This window comes from Homarus americanus, unplaced genomic scaffold (genome assembly GCF_018991925.1).
Source record: "Homarus americanus isolate GMGI-L3 unplaced genomic scaffold, GMGI_Hamer_2.0 scaffold44060, whole genome shotgun sequence".
In the NCBI taxonomy this organism is placed as follows: domain Eukaryota; kingdom Metazoa; phylum Arthropoda; class Malacostraca; order Decapoda; family Nephropidae; genus Homarus; species Homarus americanus.
Window position 1 is genome coordinate 2,484,905 of NW_024756871.1, and position 19,833 is coordinate 2,504,737.

Sequence of the window (19,833 nt, forward strand, 5' to 3'; positions counted from 1 at the left end):
AGGTCCCTTCACCCTCCGCCCAGCACTTACGTCAACCCCACACGGTGCCTCGGCCCCCCCCACACGGTGCACTCGACCACCCCCCACCCCACAAGGTGCACTCGAGCCCCACCCCACAAGGTGCACTCGACCACCCCCACACACGGTGCACTCGACCCCTCACCCCACACGGTGCACTAGAGGCCCTCACATTCACTCTTGTGCACATACTATTATGCACTCTAAGACGTCTACACCTCACCATGCACTCAGGAGTAAAGATTATGCATTCAGAGACGTCCATGCCCCACTATGCACTTACCACTGTTCACTCAACGCCATACACGCAAGACTATGCACTGAGAACCAAACACACAAGGACCCTACACTCACAACTGTGTGTGTGTGTGGAGACAACAAGGACCCAGATTGGTGTGTGATTGGTGAACACAAAATAATCCTGACCTGTGATTGGTGTACATAATAGGATCTTAGGCTGTAATAAGTGGACATAATAAGATCTTGGGCTGTGTTTGGTGGGCATAATAAGATCCTAGCCTATGATTGGTGGACACAACAAGGACAGGGACTTGTCCAAGGTCGTATAGATGAACACACACACACACACACACACACACACACACACACACACACACACACACACGCGCGTTCCCATAGTCCACGTGCCTTGACCTACCACACACACATATGTACCTCATACTAGTAAACAAACCCCCACTTTAGTCTCACTATAACCACAGCAAACTCAACCCAGCGTACGTATGACTTGTCGTGAATAATAAATAAAGTCATTATTGATGAAGTGTGGTAGGCCTACCCTCTGGTGGTGGTAACATCAATAACACCAGTAACAGTGTGTGATGGTGTTTTTGTTATGCTTATTGTTATTGTTTATTATTGTTGTTGTTTGTTACCATTGTTATTATTAGTATTATTACTGCTGTTGTTTTAAAAGGAGACTAGATAGATACATGGATGATAGAGAGTGGTAGTAACTCTCGACAGGAGCTGCCATGCACAGGCCAACCGGCCTATTGCAGACTCCTTATTTTCTTATGTTCATTATTATCACTGTTTTCATCATCATCCTCACTACATATATCACCTTTATTATTATTATTATTATCATTATCATTATTGAACAGTACGCTACAGTAAATCTGTCTGCCAGTAATAGTCTTGAGTGTAAAAATTTTATCCTCTCAACAAATGTTCAAAGGTCTCCTGTGTTAACATGTGTCCTGGTGAGGTTAAGGGGGTGTGAGGGGGTGTGAGGGAGGGGAGGGGTGGAGGAGGGAGGGGGGGTGAGGGAGGAGGGGTGTGGAGGGGGGAGGTGGAGGAGGAGGGGGGAGGGGAGGAGGAGGGAGTGGAGGGAGGGGAGGGAGTGTGAGGGAGGGAGGGAGTGTGAGGGGAGGAGGGGAGGGAGGGAGGGTGTGGAGGGAGGGAGGGGGTGTGAGGAGGAGGGGGTGGAGGGAGGGAGGGGTGGAGGGAGGGAGGGTGGAGGGAGGGAGGGGAGGGAGGGGAGGGAGGGGGGGAGGGGGGGTGGAGGGAGGGGGAGGAGGGGGTGTGTGGAGGGGGGGGAGGGAGGAGGGGTGGGAGGGGAGGGAGGGGGTGGGAGGGAGGGAGGGGGTGTGGAGGGAGGGAGGGGGGTGTGGGAGGGAGGGGGTGTGGGAGGGAGGGGTGGAGGGAGGGAGGGGTGGAGGGAGGAGGGGTGTGAGGGAGGGAGGGGGTGGGGAGGGGAGGGGGGAGGGGAGGGAGTGTGAGGGGGGGAGGGGGAGGAGTGAGGGGTGGGAGGGAGGGAGGGAGAGGAGGGAGGAGAGGGAGGGAGGGTGTGGGTGGGGAGGGGGGGGAGTGGAGGGAGAGGGGGAGGGGGAGGGGGGTGTGAGGGAGGGAGGGAGGGTGGAGGGAGGGAGGGTGTGGGTGTGGGAGGGAGGGGGGGGTGGTGAGGGAGGGGGGGTATAAGTAAGTTGGATGGAGATGATATGTGAAGGAATGTTAGATAAAGGAGAGGGGAGGAAGGAGAGGATTAAGGGTGAGGGATGAGGGAAGGAGGACGAAGAGGTAGGGGATGTGAGAGGAGGGGGGGGATGGGGGGGAGGGGGGGTGGGGAGGGAGGAGGGGATGTGAGGGAGGGGGGTGTGGGGGAGAAGGGGGATACGAGAGGTCGGCTACCACGGGGAATCTCTCAGACCAGGGTGACCTAACACACGTGGGGGAGTAAAGGGGTAGGGGGGGAAGGGGGGAGGGACGTCGCCAGGAGGAGATTGGGGAAGGGACGGAGGAAGGAGAGGGGGGGTGGAAACTGACTCCTGAAGTGTTCCTGGTGTGACATTTTTAAGCGTCTGCGCAGGTTGTACCAGATGACAGGTCTCAGCAGACAAAGGGGGGGAGGAGGGAGGGTTGGAGGTGGAGGAGGAGGTGGTGGGGGAAGAAGCAGATTCCCCCCCAGGCAGTTAGCGAGGTGGTGGTGGTGAAGGTGCTCTCCCTCCGCCAGAAGAAGGAGGAGCAGCCGAGTGGAACCTGCTCTATTGTAGGAGACTAGTCACCAGCTGCACCCCCCATCCCTCACTCCTACCTAACCCCCTTCACCCTCTCGTCCCCCCTCCCCCTTAAGTCTGTCGGGGCGGGCATACCCCTGTCTTTCTGCCTCTCTCTCTCACTCCCTCTCATCTACCTACCTCCGTAAGACCTCTCACTGAACTTGGTTTTACAGTCCATCGTGTATAAATAGTAAGTGTCGACTTTGAGTGATCCTACCGGGGAGTACCATAAGGTCGGTCTTGGCTTGTTTTGTTTACAGACTCTTGTCATAGTATTAGCCGCGACGTTGCCAAGTCACCGTCATCGTTAAGGTTGACACAGGCCTCATTTTCTCCATTGGCGGGAAGAAGCACTAAGAGAAGCCTAGGGAGAGTCAGCTGTGAGTGGTGAAAGAGTGTTGGTCACGTTAGGCGAGATAATTCACTTATTTACTTCCTCAATAAACCCAATTTGTATTCGAGATTCCTCCTAACATTTCGTAGTAGCTTACTCCAGTGCGTGAGAGAACCATTGAATGAGTGGGGGAGGATCCTTATACTGATGACTTAAATATCTTTTAAGATATTGTGAAATTAACAGAGTGATTTACGTAAACACGATGAAACACTTTAGAAACATGGAGTATGAGGAAACTAAAGTATGTACAGTGAAGGGGACGCTACAAAACTATAAATACGTATTTTCCCCGTAAGCATCCTCCCCTACGCCGGGCGAGTCCACCTTACCAGCTGTTCGTACTCGCAGCGCCTGGGTGAATGAGGCCCAGTTGTAGTATCGTCAGACGCCAGTTGGGACGAGAGACATGCGCGCTGTGGCCTTCCCTAGTATTCGGCCATTTTTGGTTCATGGTGATAATAAATAAGTGTCATGGTAAACAAAATACAGTGAGAGTGAGTGAAATGATGCCCTCTTCTGAAAGACAGGTTGATAAAATGCAGTAGAAATGGCAGAAAGTGAGTGAAGAAGACATCTTACTGGCAAAAACGGGGAGTCTAACCTGACTTGAGCTCTAGAGAGAATTTAAGTGATCGCATCAGTTCCCCACCAATTTGCCGCGGAGAAAAATATGATCAACCAGCTTCGATACGTCACGAGAAAGCTCCAGGGTCAAACTTTAAATGAGGCTTCAGAAAACAGCGGAAAGGTGAGAGTGAGAGATGGAAAAGATGAGTTGAAAAGCGATGGAGTAAGGTAGAGGCAGGCCAGCCGAGGTGGTGGGGGGGATGGTGGCAGTTGGCGAGCCAGGCTGCCATGTTGGATGCCGAGCACAAAGAAACTTGACATTTTCTTCTTGTGTTCTCTCTCTCTCGCTTTTCATTCATTCTATCCTTAGTTTAATTCTATAAGAAGTGCCCTTCCCTGGGCCTACCATAGGGGATAAGCCGCAAGACAAAAATGTGTTAGGAATTATCAGAAAAGATGCGAGTGTGCGCGTGAATATTGGATTGGTGTAGGTATGGCCGGCCCACTATCTCCGTGTGCTTGGCTGGGAATATTCCTGATTGCAAGCAAACTATATTCCCATTTCCCTTAAGCATTGCAGCGTGGGGTTATCAGGGGTGCAGCTAGGAGACAAGCCCCTGAGGTTGCCGTAAAGGTGGACACATGATCGTCCAAGTATCATGGCAAGGAAGCAATATTTTGGTCTGGGTTACTGCCTCACACACTCACTAAAACAATAATAATGGTGTGTATAATGCCTGAGACGCCCAGATAGAGAGGTTTTCAACCTTCCGGGTAGTTTATCTAACTTATCAGCAGACAACTACACATTTTATTCTCTTACAAACACACAACACAAGCACATCAATCCTGTGAACCTAATGTTTACACACAACCAACCTTCTTATTTCACATTCCCGCTATCAATAACGATCATTACTTATCATCAAGACAGTCATATCAACCCTTTAACATCTTGACGATAACACAACCAGAAAAAACAAGAGAGAGGCTGGGAGACATTGTGAGCTGACTAGTTTTAAGTTACCTAAGTAGGAGTCATCGAGGAGCTATTTATACTATGTCTGTATATCGATCCACAAGCTCACACGTGAACCGTACTCATGGCCGTATTGATTCTTGTGTACGTACGTCTGTCTACACTACTACGATGAGCAGCAGCCGGCATAGTGAAGCTTACACACACACATCTGTAGCCTCGACCACCACAACCTGTGTATGTGTACCACTACAGAATACTAATGTAAGGGTGTTGGTTGGTGGTGATGTGGTGTGTGTGGTGATGGTGGTAGTGGTGATGGAGGTAGTGGTGTTAGTAGTAGTAGGGGTGGGAGGTAGTGGTGGTGGGTTGCCTCCTTAGTGGACATTTAAATCTCAGGGCCACCTTTACTCGCTCCCTCTTACGCCACTACTACTACTACCACCACCATCACCACCTACCACCATCACCACTAACTTATTCACCATACAGATTAACACCAGATAAATCACCACCATCTCCATACTTGTTTTAAGTCACCACAATTCCTACCACAACTACCACCATCGTTACCATTTAATATCACGGCTAACAACAACATGACAACCAACAATAACATCTCTACCGCATCTGCCACCACCACCCCCTCCTCCTCCTACCACCCCCACCATCACTAACCCTCCTCACCTCAACCCCCCCCTTCCCTCCCCCCACGCTTCACCACTATCACTTCCACCCCCACCGCACCACCACTACTACTACCACACCAACACACCGCCACCATCACCACACACACCGCCACCATCACCACACCACACCACCACCACCATCACTACTACCACCACCACCACTACTACACCAACCATACCATCTACCATATAATCACCACCACACCATCACCACCACTACTACCACCACACCAACAAACACTACTACCACACCACCACCAAACAACATAACACGTAATCCTTCCCCTTTTTCGTCATGTTCTTAGTCTTCAATAAACACAGCTTCTTCCTTTCCTTCAAACACACTGTCTCGGTCTTACAGAAAGTCTTCCGGCTAACTACCCACATCTCAATTGCCTTCGTCAGCGACTTCAGGTATAATAAGTCACTTGGGATTAGATCTGGGCTGTAGATAACCTAACTAACTTAAGCTAACCTAGTCTAACTTAACTTAATATAACGTAACCCAACATAACCTCAACCTAACATCAACGTAACCTAACTTAAATTAAATTAACGTAACCTAACCTAACCCCAACCTAACATAACATCAACCTAACCAAACCTAAATTAAATTAACGTAACCTAACCTCAACCTAACCTAACATTACCCCAACCTAACCTAACATTACCCCAACCTAACCTAACATTACCCCAACCTAACCTACCATTACCCTAACCTAACCTACCATTACCCTAACCTAACCTACCATCGTGGATAAATAACTACACAAGACTGGATAAATGAACCAGTATATTGTGCAGTATCAAGCAGTATCACCAGCCACCACACACCTCTACAGTAATGGAAACACTCCATCGTTTCTCCCAGATGATCACGTGTTGTGTGTGTGCGTGCGTTTGTTACCTCCATTTAATCACCAGTCCTTAAAATATCCCACTTCCCTCAAAGTCATCTCCTCCCCTAAAACTTCACCTTCCCTTAAACATCCCACTCTCCTCTTAAAACATCCATCTCTTTCTCCTCCTTAAACAACCTCCTTAAAGACTTCTTCCCTAAAATATCCCCACTTCCTTAAACATCCTACCTCCTTGAAACATCCCTCCCTTAAAACATCCTCTCCTCCTTAAACATCCCTCCTTAAAACATCCTCTAAAACATCCTCTCTCTAAAACATCCCACTTAAAACATCCTCCTTAAACATCCTCTCAAAAAGATCCCATCTCTGTAAAACATCCTCCTAAAACATCCCTCCCCTTAAAACATCCCCCTCTCCCCCTTAAAGCATCCCCCTCTCCTTAAAACATCCCCCTCTCCCTCAAGATGTTTTATAGATGACAGTCACAATACTCTCAGGTAAATAACCACCCTCACTGATCATATATTTCACCAAGTTTGATACATCAGTTTGCTACCATAATAAAGCCTACCCGTTACCCTCATTGGCTTATCCTGACTGGGATAGAGGTGGGGGTGGGTCCTTATGGCTCTCACGCCCACCTTTGACCTCCTTGACACACATGGAAGGTCAACAAGGCCATACACTACCTCCAACCTACAGAATGTTTTCTTGTTTACTGCAATAATAATAATAATATAAAACAATAATACTGTAATGACAATCAAAATAATAACGAGAAAACAACATTAATAATACAGGTACAAAAAAATAATAATAATTCAATAATAATAGAATAATAAGAAGAACAATAACATATATGAAGGCGTTTGTTTGCCCTTTAACACTGCTGACAGGAGTGACTGTGGTCTGCCTAGCATCGTAGGTGTATGGGTGAATGACAGGTGTGAGGATTTAGCACGTGTAATGAAAGAAAGTAGCAACAGGTGTAAAAAATAGCAGGTGTAATGAAAGTAAGTAGCAACAGGTGTAATGAAAGTAGCAACAGGTGTAAAAAATAGCAGGTGTAATGAAAGTAAGTAGCAACAGGTGTAATGAAAGTAGCAACAGGTGTAAAAAATAGCACGTGTAATGAAAGTAAGTAGCAACAGGTGTAATGAAAGTAGCAACAGGTGTAATGAAAGGAACAACAGGTGTAATGAAAGTAGCAACAGGTGTAATGAAAGTAGCAACAGGTGTACAAAAGAAAATAGTAATGAAGTGTTACAGGTAATGAGGTTAGCCAGTGTAATGAAGTGTAATATGTACATAAATTGGCATGAAAAGTGACCTCATCATATATACAGGTGTTGTATATATATGAATGAATGAACACACACACACACACACTGGCATTTTCGTAAATATTAACACACACACACACACACACACACACACACTCACACTCACTCACTCACTCACACACACAGATATAGACATTATCAGCAATAAGTTTAGATAAGATAATGAGAGTCTTCCCATTATTCTACTCACATTTAATATATTCCTAACTTACACCACATGTTTGTGTTATTATTATTATTATTATTATTATTATTATTATTATTATAATTATTATTATTATTATAATTATAATTTCACTCGTTGACTTATAAACTGATCATCTGATTATAATTATTAACCTAACCTATTTTTACTTTACCTAACCTATCTTTACCTAACCTAACCTATTTTTACTTTACCTATCCTATCTTTACCTTACCTAACCTATCTTTACTTTACCTAACCTATTTTTACCTTACGTAACCTATCTTTACCTAACCTAACCTATCCTATCTTTACTTTACCTAACCTATCCTATCTTTACCTTACCTAACCTATCTCTACCTAACCTAACCTAACCTATCTTTACCTAACCTAACCTATCTCATCTTCACCTAACCTATTTTTACCTAACCTAAGCCTAACCTATTGTTACCTTACCTAACCTATCTTTACCTAACCTAACCTAACCTAACCTATCCTATCTTTACTTTACCTATCCTATCCTATCTTTACCTAACCTAACCTAACCTATCCTATCTTTACTTTACCTATCCTATCCTATCTTTACCTTACCTAACCTATCCTATCTTTACTTTACCTATCCTATCCTATCTTTACCTAACCCTAACCTAACCTATCATATCTTTACTTTACCTATCCTATCCTATCTTTACCTTTTACCTATCCTTCTTTACTTACCTAACCTATACCTAATCTTTACCTTTACCTAACCTATCTTTACCTAACCTAACCTAACCTATCCTATCTTTACTTTACCTATCCTATCCTATCTTACCTAACCTAACCTAACCTATCCTATCTTTACTTACCTAACCTATTACCTTACCTAACCTATTACCTAACCTAACCTAACCTAACCTATCCTATCTTTACTTTACCTATCCTATCCTATCTTTACCTAACCTAACCTAACCTATCCTATCTTTACTTTACCTATCCTATCCTATCTTTACCTAACCTACCTAACCTATCCTATCTTTACTTTACCTATCCTATCCTATCTTTACCTAACCTAACCTAACCTATCCTATCTTTACTTTACCTATCCTATCCTATCTTTACCTTACCTAACCTAACCCCATAAAAAGTAAAATATAAAAAATAAAAGTGAAAATAAAACGAAAGTATATAATAAAAAGTATAATAAAGTATAAAAAAATTAGAAAAAACAGGAAACAAAATCTAAAATACAATAGAAAATGAACATAAAATAAGAGAGAAAAATAAAAGCCGTAAAAATACTTAAGAATAAAACTGAAATTAGGAAAAATAAACAATGGAATAAAAAACAGTAAAGACGGAACCCAAAATAAATAAATAAATACTTAAGAATAACGATGGAATAGATACAATTACTAACGTGTTCAAAAGTCTGTGAACACTTTGGCTATATCTGGCATATTACTTGTGGGTGTTCAACGCTTTTTATTATTCATATTTAAACAATAATAAAACCCATAAGACAATCAAGTGTATGTGTCAGTCAGTCTTGGAGTTCGTACACAGGACCATACGTACACACACATTATTAATATTTATACATATGAGAATGTTTCATTAGATAACTAAAATAATAAATGGACAAATATAAATGAACTCAATAATAAATAAACTCAATAATAAATAAACTCAATACAGGATAAAGTAACACACACACACACACACACACACACACAGGAGGGGATTTCAACGTCTTAGCCAAAATTCTTTCCAAGATTATTTTTTTTTAAGATATCGGGAAAGTAGAAAAAACTATGTCGGAACAGACCACAAATTATGCCCTTTATAGAGACTTATTATTATTATTATTATTACATGCATGGTTATTATTATTGTTTATTATTATTGTTGTTGTTGTTGTTGTTATTATTATTATTGTTGTTGTTATTATTGTTGTTGTTGTTGTTGTTGTTGTTGTTGTTATTATTGTTGTTGTTGTTGTTATTATTGTTGTTGTTGTTGTTGTTGTTATTATTATTGTTTTTATTATTATTGTTGTTGTTGTTATTATTGTTGTTATTATAATTATTAGTTTAAATTCAATAATTAAGACGATAGAAATTTTTAGTCGTTAATAGTGTAAATTATTTTCATTGCGTATTCTTTAACTAAAATCTACTGACGGTTTTAGTAGTAGTAGTAGTTACAAAACAATGGTAACACCGTGGTCTCCAGTATTAACTGGGGGGTGCAGCAGCTCTGCTCGATGAATTCCTCTGATATTTTCTAAAGGACAGAGGTCATTGGCAGCTGAAGTATGCACGTCAAACACACTAAATATTCTTCCATGTTTATATAATTTATATTGTTTAACAAGTACCTACAGTAATGTAAGAAAAAATAACATTTAAATTCTAAAAAAAAACTGGTTCGTGGTGGATTTAATAGAAATTATAATAAATTTTGAATATTTTCTTAAATATCTAAAAAAAAAAAAATTCTCGTTTTTTTTTATTTACAACTTATATTATATTTTTTGTTTATATATTTTTATTTATTTATTTTACAGTAATTTTGATGGATAAACAAAACTGTACCTCCGTTTGTTATATTTTTCGTGAATGTTAATTATTATTTTTAAGTTAATTTACGTGAACGTTAGGTTAGGTTAGTGTTAATGTTGATATTATAATGCATTACTGCGCTTTAGAAAGTGTGTGTGTGTGTGTGTGTGTGTGTGTGTGTGTGTGTGTGGAGGTGACGTTGGCATCTAGTACAGTGAAGCAAACAGTTCTGATTGGTGAGATTGAGTGGTTGGTTGAGATGGTGTGGTAGGGTAGGCTGGGGTAGGTGTGTTTAATCTTCAAGTGAACCACGAGGCGACCAACTGCCTTCAAACTTTCAGATAACAAGCTTGGACTGTTACCCCTGGAAGTGTGTTTTGTTCTCCATCAAAGGTCAAATGTACAGTCAAGGTCATAGGTCATTCATGCCCCCCCCCCCCTCCCTCATGCTTGGATCTCACTGTGAACTGGAAATAAAGGAACCTATAACACCACCCATCATAGTGTACAGGGTGTCTCATAAGTTATACACCATAGGAAATTATCTCTTCTGTAATGCAGGGAGTCTCACAATGATCCACATATTTCGTACATAAAAGCAAACAGATCACACATTACGTACATAAAAACAAACACATCCACACATTATATACGAACATATCAACAAACACTCACACATACACCTGGGGAGGAAATACACATGTGCACCTGTCTACGTGTACACAGGTTAAACAACAACAACAATCCATTGGTGTACCTGAGCCCTGGGAGGTCACGTATGCAAAACCCGCCTAATTATACCATAGACACAGGTAGGGTAATATCGCATGCCTTTATCCCTCGAAGCTCAACCTTAATGCCAACTGTTGATAAAGGTGATACTTTGTGTAAAACTCAATGGTAATAACGCCTCTCGTAACGCTTGTCGCTTAGAACTGTGTTTCCCTCCGTACCTGTGAGCTGTCACACCTGTGAGCCTGGTTTTGTCCTGGGGTGAGAGTGGAGGGGAGGAGAGGGGTGAGAGGGGTGAGAGGGGAGAGTAAGGGAGGGAGTAAAAGAAGAGGGAGGAGAGAAGTAAGAGTTGTAAAGGGGAGGGTAGAGTAAGGGGGAGGTAAAGGGGAGAGGAACAGTGGTAAGGGGTAGATGAGGGAAGGGAGGGAGAGGATACTTCCGGTAGAGTGAGGAGGGTGCAGGGGGGAGGGAGGGAGGGAGGGGGTGAATGGGGGGATGTGAAGAGGGGAAGGGGTGGGAGGAAAGAGGTTAAGTATTTTTGTCTTGTTAGTAAACATAACCTGAGGTGTATAATTATTGTTCAGGGAAAACAACGCAGGTAATGGTGGTGGTAGTGGTGGTGGTGTAATGGTCAGCATGCTCGCCTAGCAAGCGAGCGGACCTGGGTTCAATCCCCAGGCAGGGTGAAACTATGGACAAGTTTCTTTACGCCATTTGCCTCTGTCTACCCAGCAGTAATTGGGAACCTGGATGTTAATCGATGTGCGGATCGTGTTCCGGGGTAATGGTTAGCCAGGGTAGTTGGCGAGGTGTCCGGTCTTCTCGGACTGTTCCTTGACACTGGGTCACACAGCTCGTTAACTTAGGGTGCTTCTACACCTTAAACAAATTCACGCTTAGGTGGCCCTTGGGCCGGCCATCTTCGTTACACGAGGGGCATCCATTATTATTATTACTGGTGGTAGTGATGCTAGGTGGTAGAAGAGGAAGAGGAACGCGCACACACACACACACCACTATCGACCCCGTGTCCTATTGTATTGTAACCACGTGCCCTTCCTATCTTCTTCTTATCATGGCTTGTTGGCATGACCCAATGTTATTATTATCCTCGTAGCCTTATCATGTTTCGTAATAATAATAACAACAACAACAACAACAACAACAACAACAACAACAACAACAACCGCCCCTACCTACTACTACTACTTTTTTTACGTTCCTCCAGCCTCCCCCAATAGCAACACCTTCGCCGCCATTTTATTGCCTACTGCTACTACAACAACAACAACAACAACAACAACAACAACAACAACAACAACAACTCCTACTACTACTACTACTACTACTACTACTACTACTACTACTACTACTACTACACAAACATAATCCCCACTACACTTCTCGTAAACTCAGTCACAATTTCAAGGCTCTAGTATCTTATCACCCAATCTCGTCCCTGTCTACCGTACCCCACAGCCCAACTACGACTCAGCACATCACTCTTAAGGTCGACACCTAACTGGTCCTTGAAGGGGTTTTTCGCCCTTATGAGTGAGTTAGATAAGTCCACTCGGCTCTCTTATGAGGGGAGGAGAGGGGAGGTGGAGGGGAGGGGAGGGGAGGGGAGGGAGTCACAGGGTCATATATTCAGTGTTTTTTTTCCGTACACCTTTTACGTTTTTTAAATTTTAGTGCAACCTGGATCAAGTAGCTACGAGGTTGGGTTAGGTCAGGTCTAAGGTTGGGTTAGGTTAGATTTGTTTTGAGGTTGGGTTCGATTAGGTCAGGTCTAAGGTTGGGTTAGGTTAGATTTGTTTTGAGGTTGGGTTCGGTTACGTTGTGTGTATGTAATAAAAAAGTTCACCTGAATTTCTGAATATTTTTTTTACCTGTGAATAAATAAAAACCACAATTAGCGTAAATTTGAAAAAAAAAGTGAAAACTCGGGTTCCAATACATCAAGGGTTCCTATTCTCCCCTTGAGGTACACCGTAACGTCATGCAGAGGATAATACAGGCATAGCGAGAGTAACGAATGAGGAATAAGGTTGGGGATGTATGGAGGAGTTAAAGAGAAAAACGAATAAAAAGGGAATTAGGGAAGGGGAAGAAGACGCTAAAACGAGTTTGTGAGTTAATTAAGCACAGGTGAGTGAGAGAATCCCCAAGGTGTCTCAGCAAGATGACAGGCACCTTAACCTGACATAGGGGAGGGGGGCAGGGGTAGTTTGTCTCTAACTCTCTATCTCAGTCTTAGATTTATTGCATGATGCTGGTCTCTCTCTCTCTCTCTCTCTCTCTCTCTCTCTCTCTTCCACACCCCATCTCCTGTTAGAAGGTGGGAGGAGAGAGGGGAGTTAAGAAGAGGAGGGAATGGAGGAGGAGATGATGGGGGTTGAGGAGGGGAAGGAAGAAGGAGGGGGCGTGACCACTTCCTCACTCGTCAGGGCTTCCCTTGGCCCTGCCCACTCCACCCCAAGGGGCCTCTTCCTCCTCTTCTACTTCACCTTTAAGGGTTCCTCTCCTCCTCCTCTTCTTCCCCATTCATAGGGTTCCTCTCCTCCTCCTCTTCTTCCCCATTCATAGTCCTCCTCCTCTTCTTCCTCCAACTCAATCAAACCCCTTATTCTTCCTTTTATTTCCCCTCTCTCTCATTCCCTACTTCCTTCTTCCTTTCCCCTCTATCTGTATCCCTTCTCCCCCATGCCCTCTCCTCCCTCCCCCTTCTTCTCCCCTCACGCCTCTGCCCCTCTCTCTCCCCTTCCTTCTCCTCCTCTCTCCCCTCCCCCCTTCGCCTCCCTCCCCTCCCCCCTTCGCCCTCCCCTCACGCCTCTGCCCCTCTCCTCCTCCCTCTCCCCTTCTCCTCCTCGTCCTCCCTCACTTGTTCCCCCTCTCACATATCATGACATTCAGGGGTCAGATAAAAAGACGATAAGGCGTGGAGAAAGGTGTCACGTACTGAACCTGCCTGCCTGCCATGCCTTCCTTGGATCTCTCTCTCTCTCTCTCTCTCTCTCTCTCTCTCTCTCTCTCTCCTCTCTCTCTCTCTCTCTCTCTCTCTCTCTCTCTCTCTCTCTCTCTCTCTCTCTCTGGTAAGGTACAAACGACAGGCCGGAGTTTCTAGTTATCATCTCTTATAAAAAAAAACCCACTGCCACCCGACTTGTTTACCTGTGTGTGTTGTGTAGATGATGGGTGGCACTTACCTAACACCATGACAACCATACTACCAAAGCAACCATACCCACCACACTACCATAGCAGCCATACTATTACTACGCTGCCATAATACCATATTGCCATACTATCAAACTAAACACACACACACACACACACACACACACACACACACACACACACACACACACACACACACACACACACACTCAATATACATTCGTTTGGCTTCACTGCTCTCGCCAGTAGTACAAGTCGTCCTCCTCACCCTCCTTTAGAGGGAGGGAGGGTGGGAGAGGAGAGTGACGGAGGAGCGATGGGAAGACACGGGAGAGAGGTGAAGGTGGGAGAGGAGGAGGAGGAGGAGGAGAGGAGGCAGGAGAAGGTCAGGAGAAGGAGGAGGTGGGAGGAGGAAGATGGGAGGAGTGAAGGTGGGAGAAGGAGGAGGAGGAAGGAGGGAAGGTGGGAGGTAAGGGAGGAGGGGAGGGAAGGTGGGAGAGAAGGAGGGAGGAAGGAGGGAGGGAGTGATACGGTTTATCATGGTACAGTACTTGAGGTTCCCTTCCTTCACTGGCCGATCCTCCTGTCTCTTGGTTTAATAAAAAGTTTACCTGAATTATGGGTTAAAGGAAACCATAAATTATACCTTAAAGTTGATAGATTTAACTTGTAACCTAACCAAGCAAACCCAACCTAACCTAACCTCAAAATAACCCTCTTAAAACATTAAAACACACCAGTTAAATTAAAAACCACCAACACACACACACACACAATACACTACCCCAAAAAAACTATTATCACCACCACATCACCATACTAATTACAGGTTACTACATGGTTATAAAAAAAGAACAAAACACAACCCGGAGATAACAGGAAACACTGGACGCCGTTGTATAGTGAGGAAGCTGACGCAAACCGTATTTATAATAGTGATAAGTACGGGTTGTTATTCTATTGTGGTATTTCCGTTTACTCTCCACCATCACCCGAGGACAATGGTGATACACGTGTAATGTATACCTGTTTTATTTACCTTTACCTGTGGTTTAATTAGTGTTTTACCTGGCCTTTAGTATTGGACTGGATACGTACTTAACTGGAGACGTATTTAACTGGATACATGCATAAATGAATGTACTTAATTGAACACATACTTAAAACACACACACACACACACACACACACACACACACACACACACACACACACACACGTAATCAACAAGATACTAAGTGACTTTTCTTTATCATTTATGATGATTTTACACTTTGAACTGTAGTAGTGAAGTATAATGACGTGTTATGGTGTTATAGTGACCTGTTATGGTGAAATTATATTATAGTGACGTTATGGTGTTATAGTGACGTGTTATGGTGACGTCATTGTATTATAGTGGCGTTATGGTATTAAAGTGACGTGTTATGGACGAGTTACTGAATGTTATGGTGACGTGTTCTTGGTGTTACTGTAATACGTTATGGTGACGTGTTCTTGGTGTTATGGTGATAAGCTGTGGGTATTCCTACTACATTAGTCATAAGTACGACCCCCCCTCAATGTCGTCTGGGGTTATTACATAGGTCGTACCTCTTGCTACGTGGTTACAATACGACCCCTACAGTGAGCCAATGACCTTCCTTCCCAACCTTGACCTGTGAGAAGAACGACGCCTGAACGACCCTGTGCTTATAGATAAGACCCTGTGTTTCTATAATCTACTACCATCTGCCTCTAATTACGACCCTCTGCCTCTAACTACAACCCTCTGCCTCTAACTACTACCCTCTGGCTCTAACTACTACCCTCTGGCTCTAAATACGACCCTCTGCCTCTAACTACGACCCTCTGCCTCTAACTACTACCCTCTGGCTCTAACTACTACCCTCTGCCTCTAATTACGACCCTCTGCCTCTAACTACGACCCTCTGCCTCTAACTACTACCCTCTGGCTCTAAATACGACCCCCTGCTTCTATAACGTCAATAACCACGTGTGTTTTACCATCCTATGGGGAGGGAGGGAGGGAGGGAGGGAGGGAGGGAGACTTGTGGAGGGGGGAAGCAAATTTTTCTCCCTGCAGTTATCTCACTTCCCTCACTAGCAAAAAGGAACACGAGTCTCCTCCCTCTCTCTCCCCCAGCTTCCTTCTCTCTCCCCCAGCTTCCCTCTCTCTCCCCAGCTTCCCTCTCTCTCCCCAGCATCTCTCTCTCCCCAGCCTCCTTCCTATCCCCCCTCCCTCTCTCCTCTATCCCCCACCCTCACACTCCCCCTCACCCACCACCTCAGTCTCCTCCCCTCCCTCGTGACCTAGAGACTGCAAGAAGGACAGGATTACCTTCAGCACCGGACCACCACCAACAGAGTATTGTCACAAGGAGGACTAGGTTCTGTTTCCCCCTGTTGTCCTGTTGCCGTTATCTTACCCCCTCCTCCCCCTTAACAGTAAATTCCTCCCTTAAACACCAAATCTCCCCTCAACTGTAAAAAGCAGTTGGTATTTCCCGTTGTGGCCTTCAGAGAGTAGGGAAAGGAAAGAACGAAGAGAAGGGAGGAAAAGAAGGAAAGAAAGAAGGAAATAAAGAGGAAAGAAGGAAGAGAATACTTAAAATTATCTCCAGTGGGTTAGACGAAAGGTAGAGGTGTGTGTGTGTGTGTGTGTGTGTGTGTGTGTGTGTGTGTGTGTGTGTGTGTGTGTGTGGAATTATTCGTCATAGTAAATAATATCACAAACAACAACAACATTTCACAGATGACTAATTAACTAAACCAAGCATTAATTGAACATCTTACCTGGTTACCTACAGGTATGGCTGGGGTGTCGACCATCTGTAAAAGGTAAACAAAATACATGAAGTATAGTTCGGTTTATGTATGAAGAGTAAACTGGATAAATTGCGTATGACAACAAATGAACTTAGTTTTTGAGTTGAGAGAGAGAGAGAGAGAGAGAGAGAGAGAGGCGTGACGACACACACACACACAGTAATGATACAACAACAAGTGCCACTGTACGAAGGCAGAAGCTTACGTCACTCCTCACAGGTATAAATAGTGACGTCACTCCTCACAGGTATAAATAGTGACGTCACTCCTCACAGGTATAAATAGTGACGTCACTCCTCACAGGTATAAACAGTGACGTCATTCTACATAATATCACCAACTAACACGATTCATTCAAAAGTAAACAACAAGTTTTTGATCAATTTTATAACGTGTAAAGGTTTTTTCTTCTCTACAATGAAACCTCTATTAAACGGGTTATAATAGAGAGGAGAGTCCCTTATATCGAGGTAAATGAGATACTTTGGTGAACAACACAAATATTAATGGGTAAAATTGAGGGTATAGGAGGGCCACGAGAACAGAAACTGGGCCAGGAGATGGGCCAGGAGAACAGAAACTGGGCCAGGAGAACAGAAACTGGGCCAGGAGAACAGAAACTGGACCAGGAGAACAGAAACTGGGCCAGGAGAACAGAAACTGGACCAGGAGAACAGAAACTGGGCCAGGAGAACAAAAACTGGACCAGGAGAACAGAAACTGGGCCAGGAGAACAGAAACTGGGCCAGGAGAACAGAAACTGGGCCAGGAGAACAGAAACTGGACCAGGAGAACAGAAACTGGGCCAGGAGAACAGAAACTGGGCCAGGAGAACAGAAACTAGAGAAGTCTCAACCAAGGAAGTACTTTTTTGTTCCGTTGGAGTTTGTTGCGTTACATCACCCTGAAGCTCTTTACGTGATTGTGAAATAAATGTTGCGGAACTCATATTGGGGCGATGATTAGTGTGTGTGTGAACCATCACTTATCGGTCATAATAAACATACATATAACACTATGCCATTAATTATAAACACCTCTATTTAACGGATTATATTGGGTAAAGTCCGTTATATCGAGGGTCCGTTATGAAACCTCCATCTAACGAACTAAACAATATTAAATCAATTTATTCTTCGTACAAACATTAATAACGTCCACGAATTAATAGTAATAACCACTATGAATAAATAACTAATATTAAATAAGTTATAACAGGTGAAAAATTAATCTGCCTTATGTATGTATTCAAGTGTGTGTGTGTGTGTGTGTGTGTGTGTGTGTGTGTGTGTGTGTGTGTGTGTGTGTGTGTGTGTGTGTGTGTGTGTGTGTGTGTGTGTGTGTGTGTGTGTGTGTGTGGACTTACTGACATCACTGATAAACTGTACAACATTCCCATTGGAGAGAGAGAGAGAGAGACGCGGCGGCGGCGATAAATCGATTGCACAATAAATAAATAAAAAATAAAACAAAAGAGAGAGATATCCTTATAATGAAGAGGTAAGAAGTCGATAATGTGTGTGTGTGTGTGTGTGTGTGTGTGTGTGTGTGTGTGTGTGTGTGTGTGTGGAAGGCCTTACTACACCACCGTAAAGGAAACACCTCTGTTTAAGAATGTTTAGTACCTGGTATTTGCCTGGCTTGGGTTTCCAGGGGTTTTAAATCTCAGCTTTGGTAAAAAAGAAACCTCGTGAGGAAGAAGGTGGTGTGGTGGTAGTGATGTGGTAGTGATGATGATGGTGGTAGTAGTGATGTGGTAGTGATGATGGTGGTGGTAGTGATGATGGTGGTGGTGTGGTGGTAGTGATGATGGTGGTGGTGTGGTGGTGTGTTAGGGATGGTGGTGGTGTGTTAGGGATGGTGGTGGTGTGCTTCTCTTGATCAGGTTAGGTTAGGTTAGGCCTCGGTATTGAGTGAACTGAACAGTTTCACCCAACACGGCTAGAACGAAATGAATCTTCTCCCTTAAGTCACACACACACACACACACACACACACACACACATATTGAATTATACAGTCATAACTACAGGTATGGTGTTAATTAATGGGCACCTTAATGTAACCTGACAAGAAAATGATAACTGACACAAAATAAACACTTCACCTCTCAAAGCCGACCATCCTAACCTAACCTAACCACATCCAGTATGCCGCGTCTCCTGCGCACAACACTTTCAGTATGTTTCCTCGGTGACTAGAACACTTTACAACACTGTGTTCTAAAGTATACAATAGGTGTTCTTTGTGTCATTTAAAAGAGCTGCCATTTCTCTTCTACCCCTCTCCCTCTCCCCCCCCTCTCCCTCCTCCTCAGGTGTCTTTGTGCAGGTAGATGGACGGTGCCAAGACTGGTGCCTAATCTTTTCCTAGAGAGAGAGAGAGAGGAAAGAAGAGTACACCTCTCTCTCTTACATGTAATGACACGCTTATAACCTACCCAATTTATCTGGGTCCAGAGCCAGACCAGACTGCAGGACGCAACCACTGTAGTACCACTGTCCCCAACACACCTGGAGCTGGACGGCAGGTTATTGGTGGTGGGGCAGACAGGTGTGGTGGCACTGTTGAGGTGGGGCAGGTGGTTGGCACTGTTGGAGGTGGGGCAGGTGTGCTGGGGTTGCTGAGGTGGGGCAGGTGTGTTGGCACCATTGAGGCAAGTAGCAGGTTACATGGAGGTGGTGCTGGCACTATTGGAGGTGGGCAGGTGTGTTGGCACTCATTGAGGTGAGCAGGTGTGTTGGGCACTGTTGAGGTGGGAGCAGGTGTGTTGGGCACTGCTGAGGTGGGCAGGTGTGTTGGCACTGTTGAGGCGAAAAGGTGGTGTGGTGAAGAGGAGTGGGTTGCATGAATCATCGCCATAAGTCACCCCATCATCAAATAGTCACCATAAGTCATCACCACTATGACAGCTGTAGTAGTGGTCAGAGAGTTCCTGTGTGTGTGTGTGTGTGTGTGTGTGTGTGTGTGTGGTGTGTGTGTGTGTGTGT

General features: G+C 44.3%; 1 protein-coding gene across 3 annotated transcripts in view; it reads left to right on the plus strand.

Annotated features, from left to right (window-relative positions):
• Positions 1–3,320: 3,320 nt before the first annotated feature.
• The window catches only part of LOC121857039 (barH-like 2 homeobox protein), a 51,676-nt gene continuing 35,163 nt past the window's right edge, over positions 3,321–19,833 (plus strand). For all 3 annotated transcript variants that reach the window (XM_042352870.1, XM_042352869.1, XM_042352872.1), the window contains exon 1: positions 3,321–3,685. In XM_042352870.1, the coding sequence (XP_042208804.1) occupies positions 3,660–3,685 (26 nt within the window). In that variant the 5' untranslated portion in view covers positions 3,321–3,659. The remainder of the gene's footprint in view (positions 3,686–19,833) is intronic.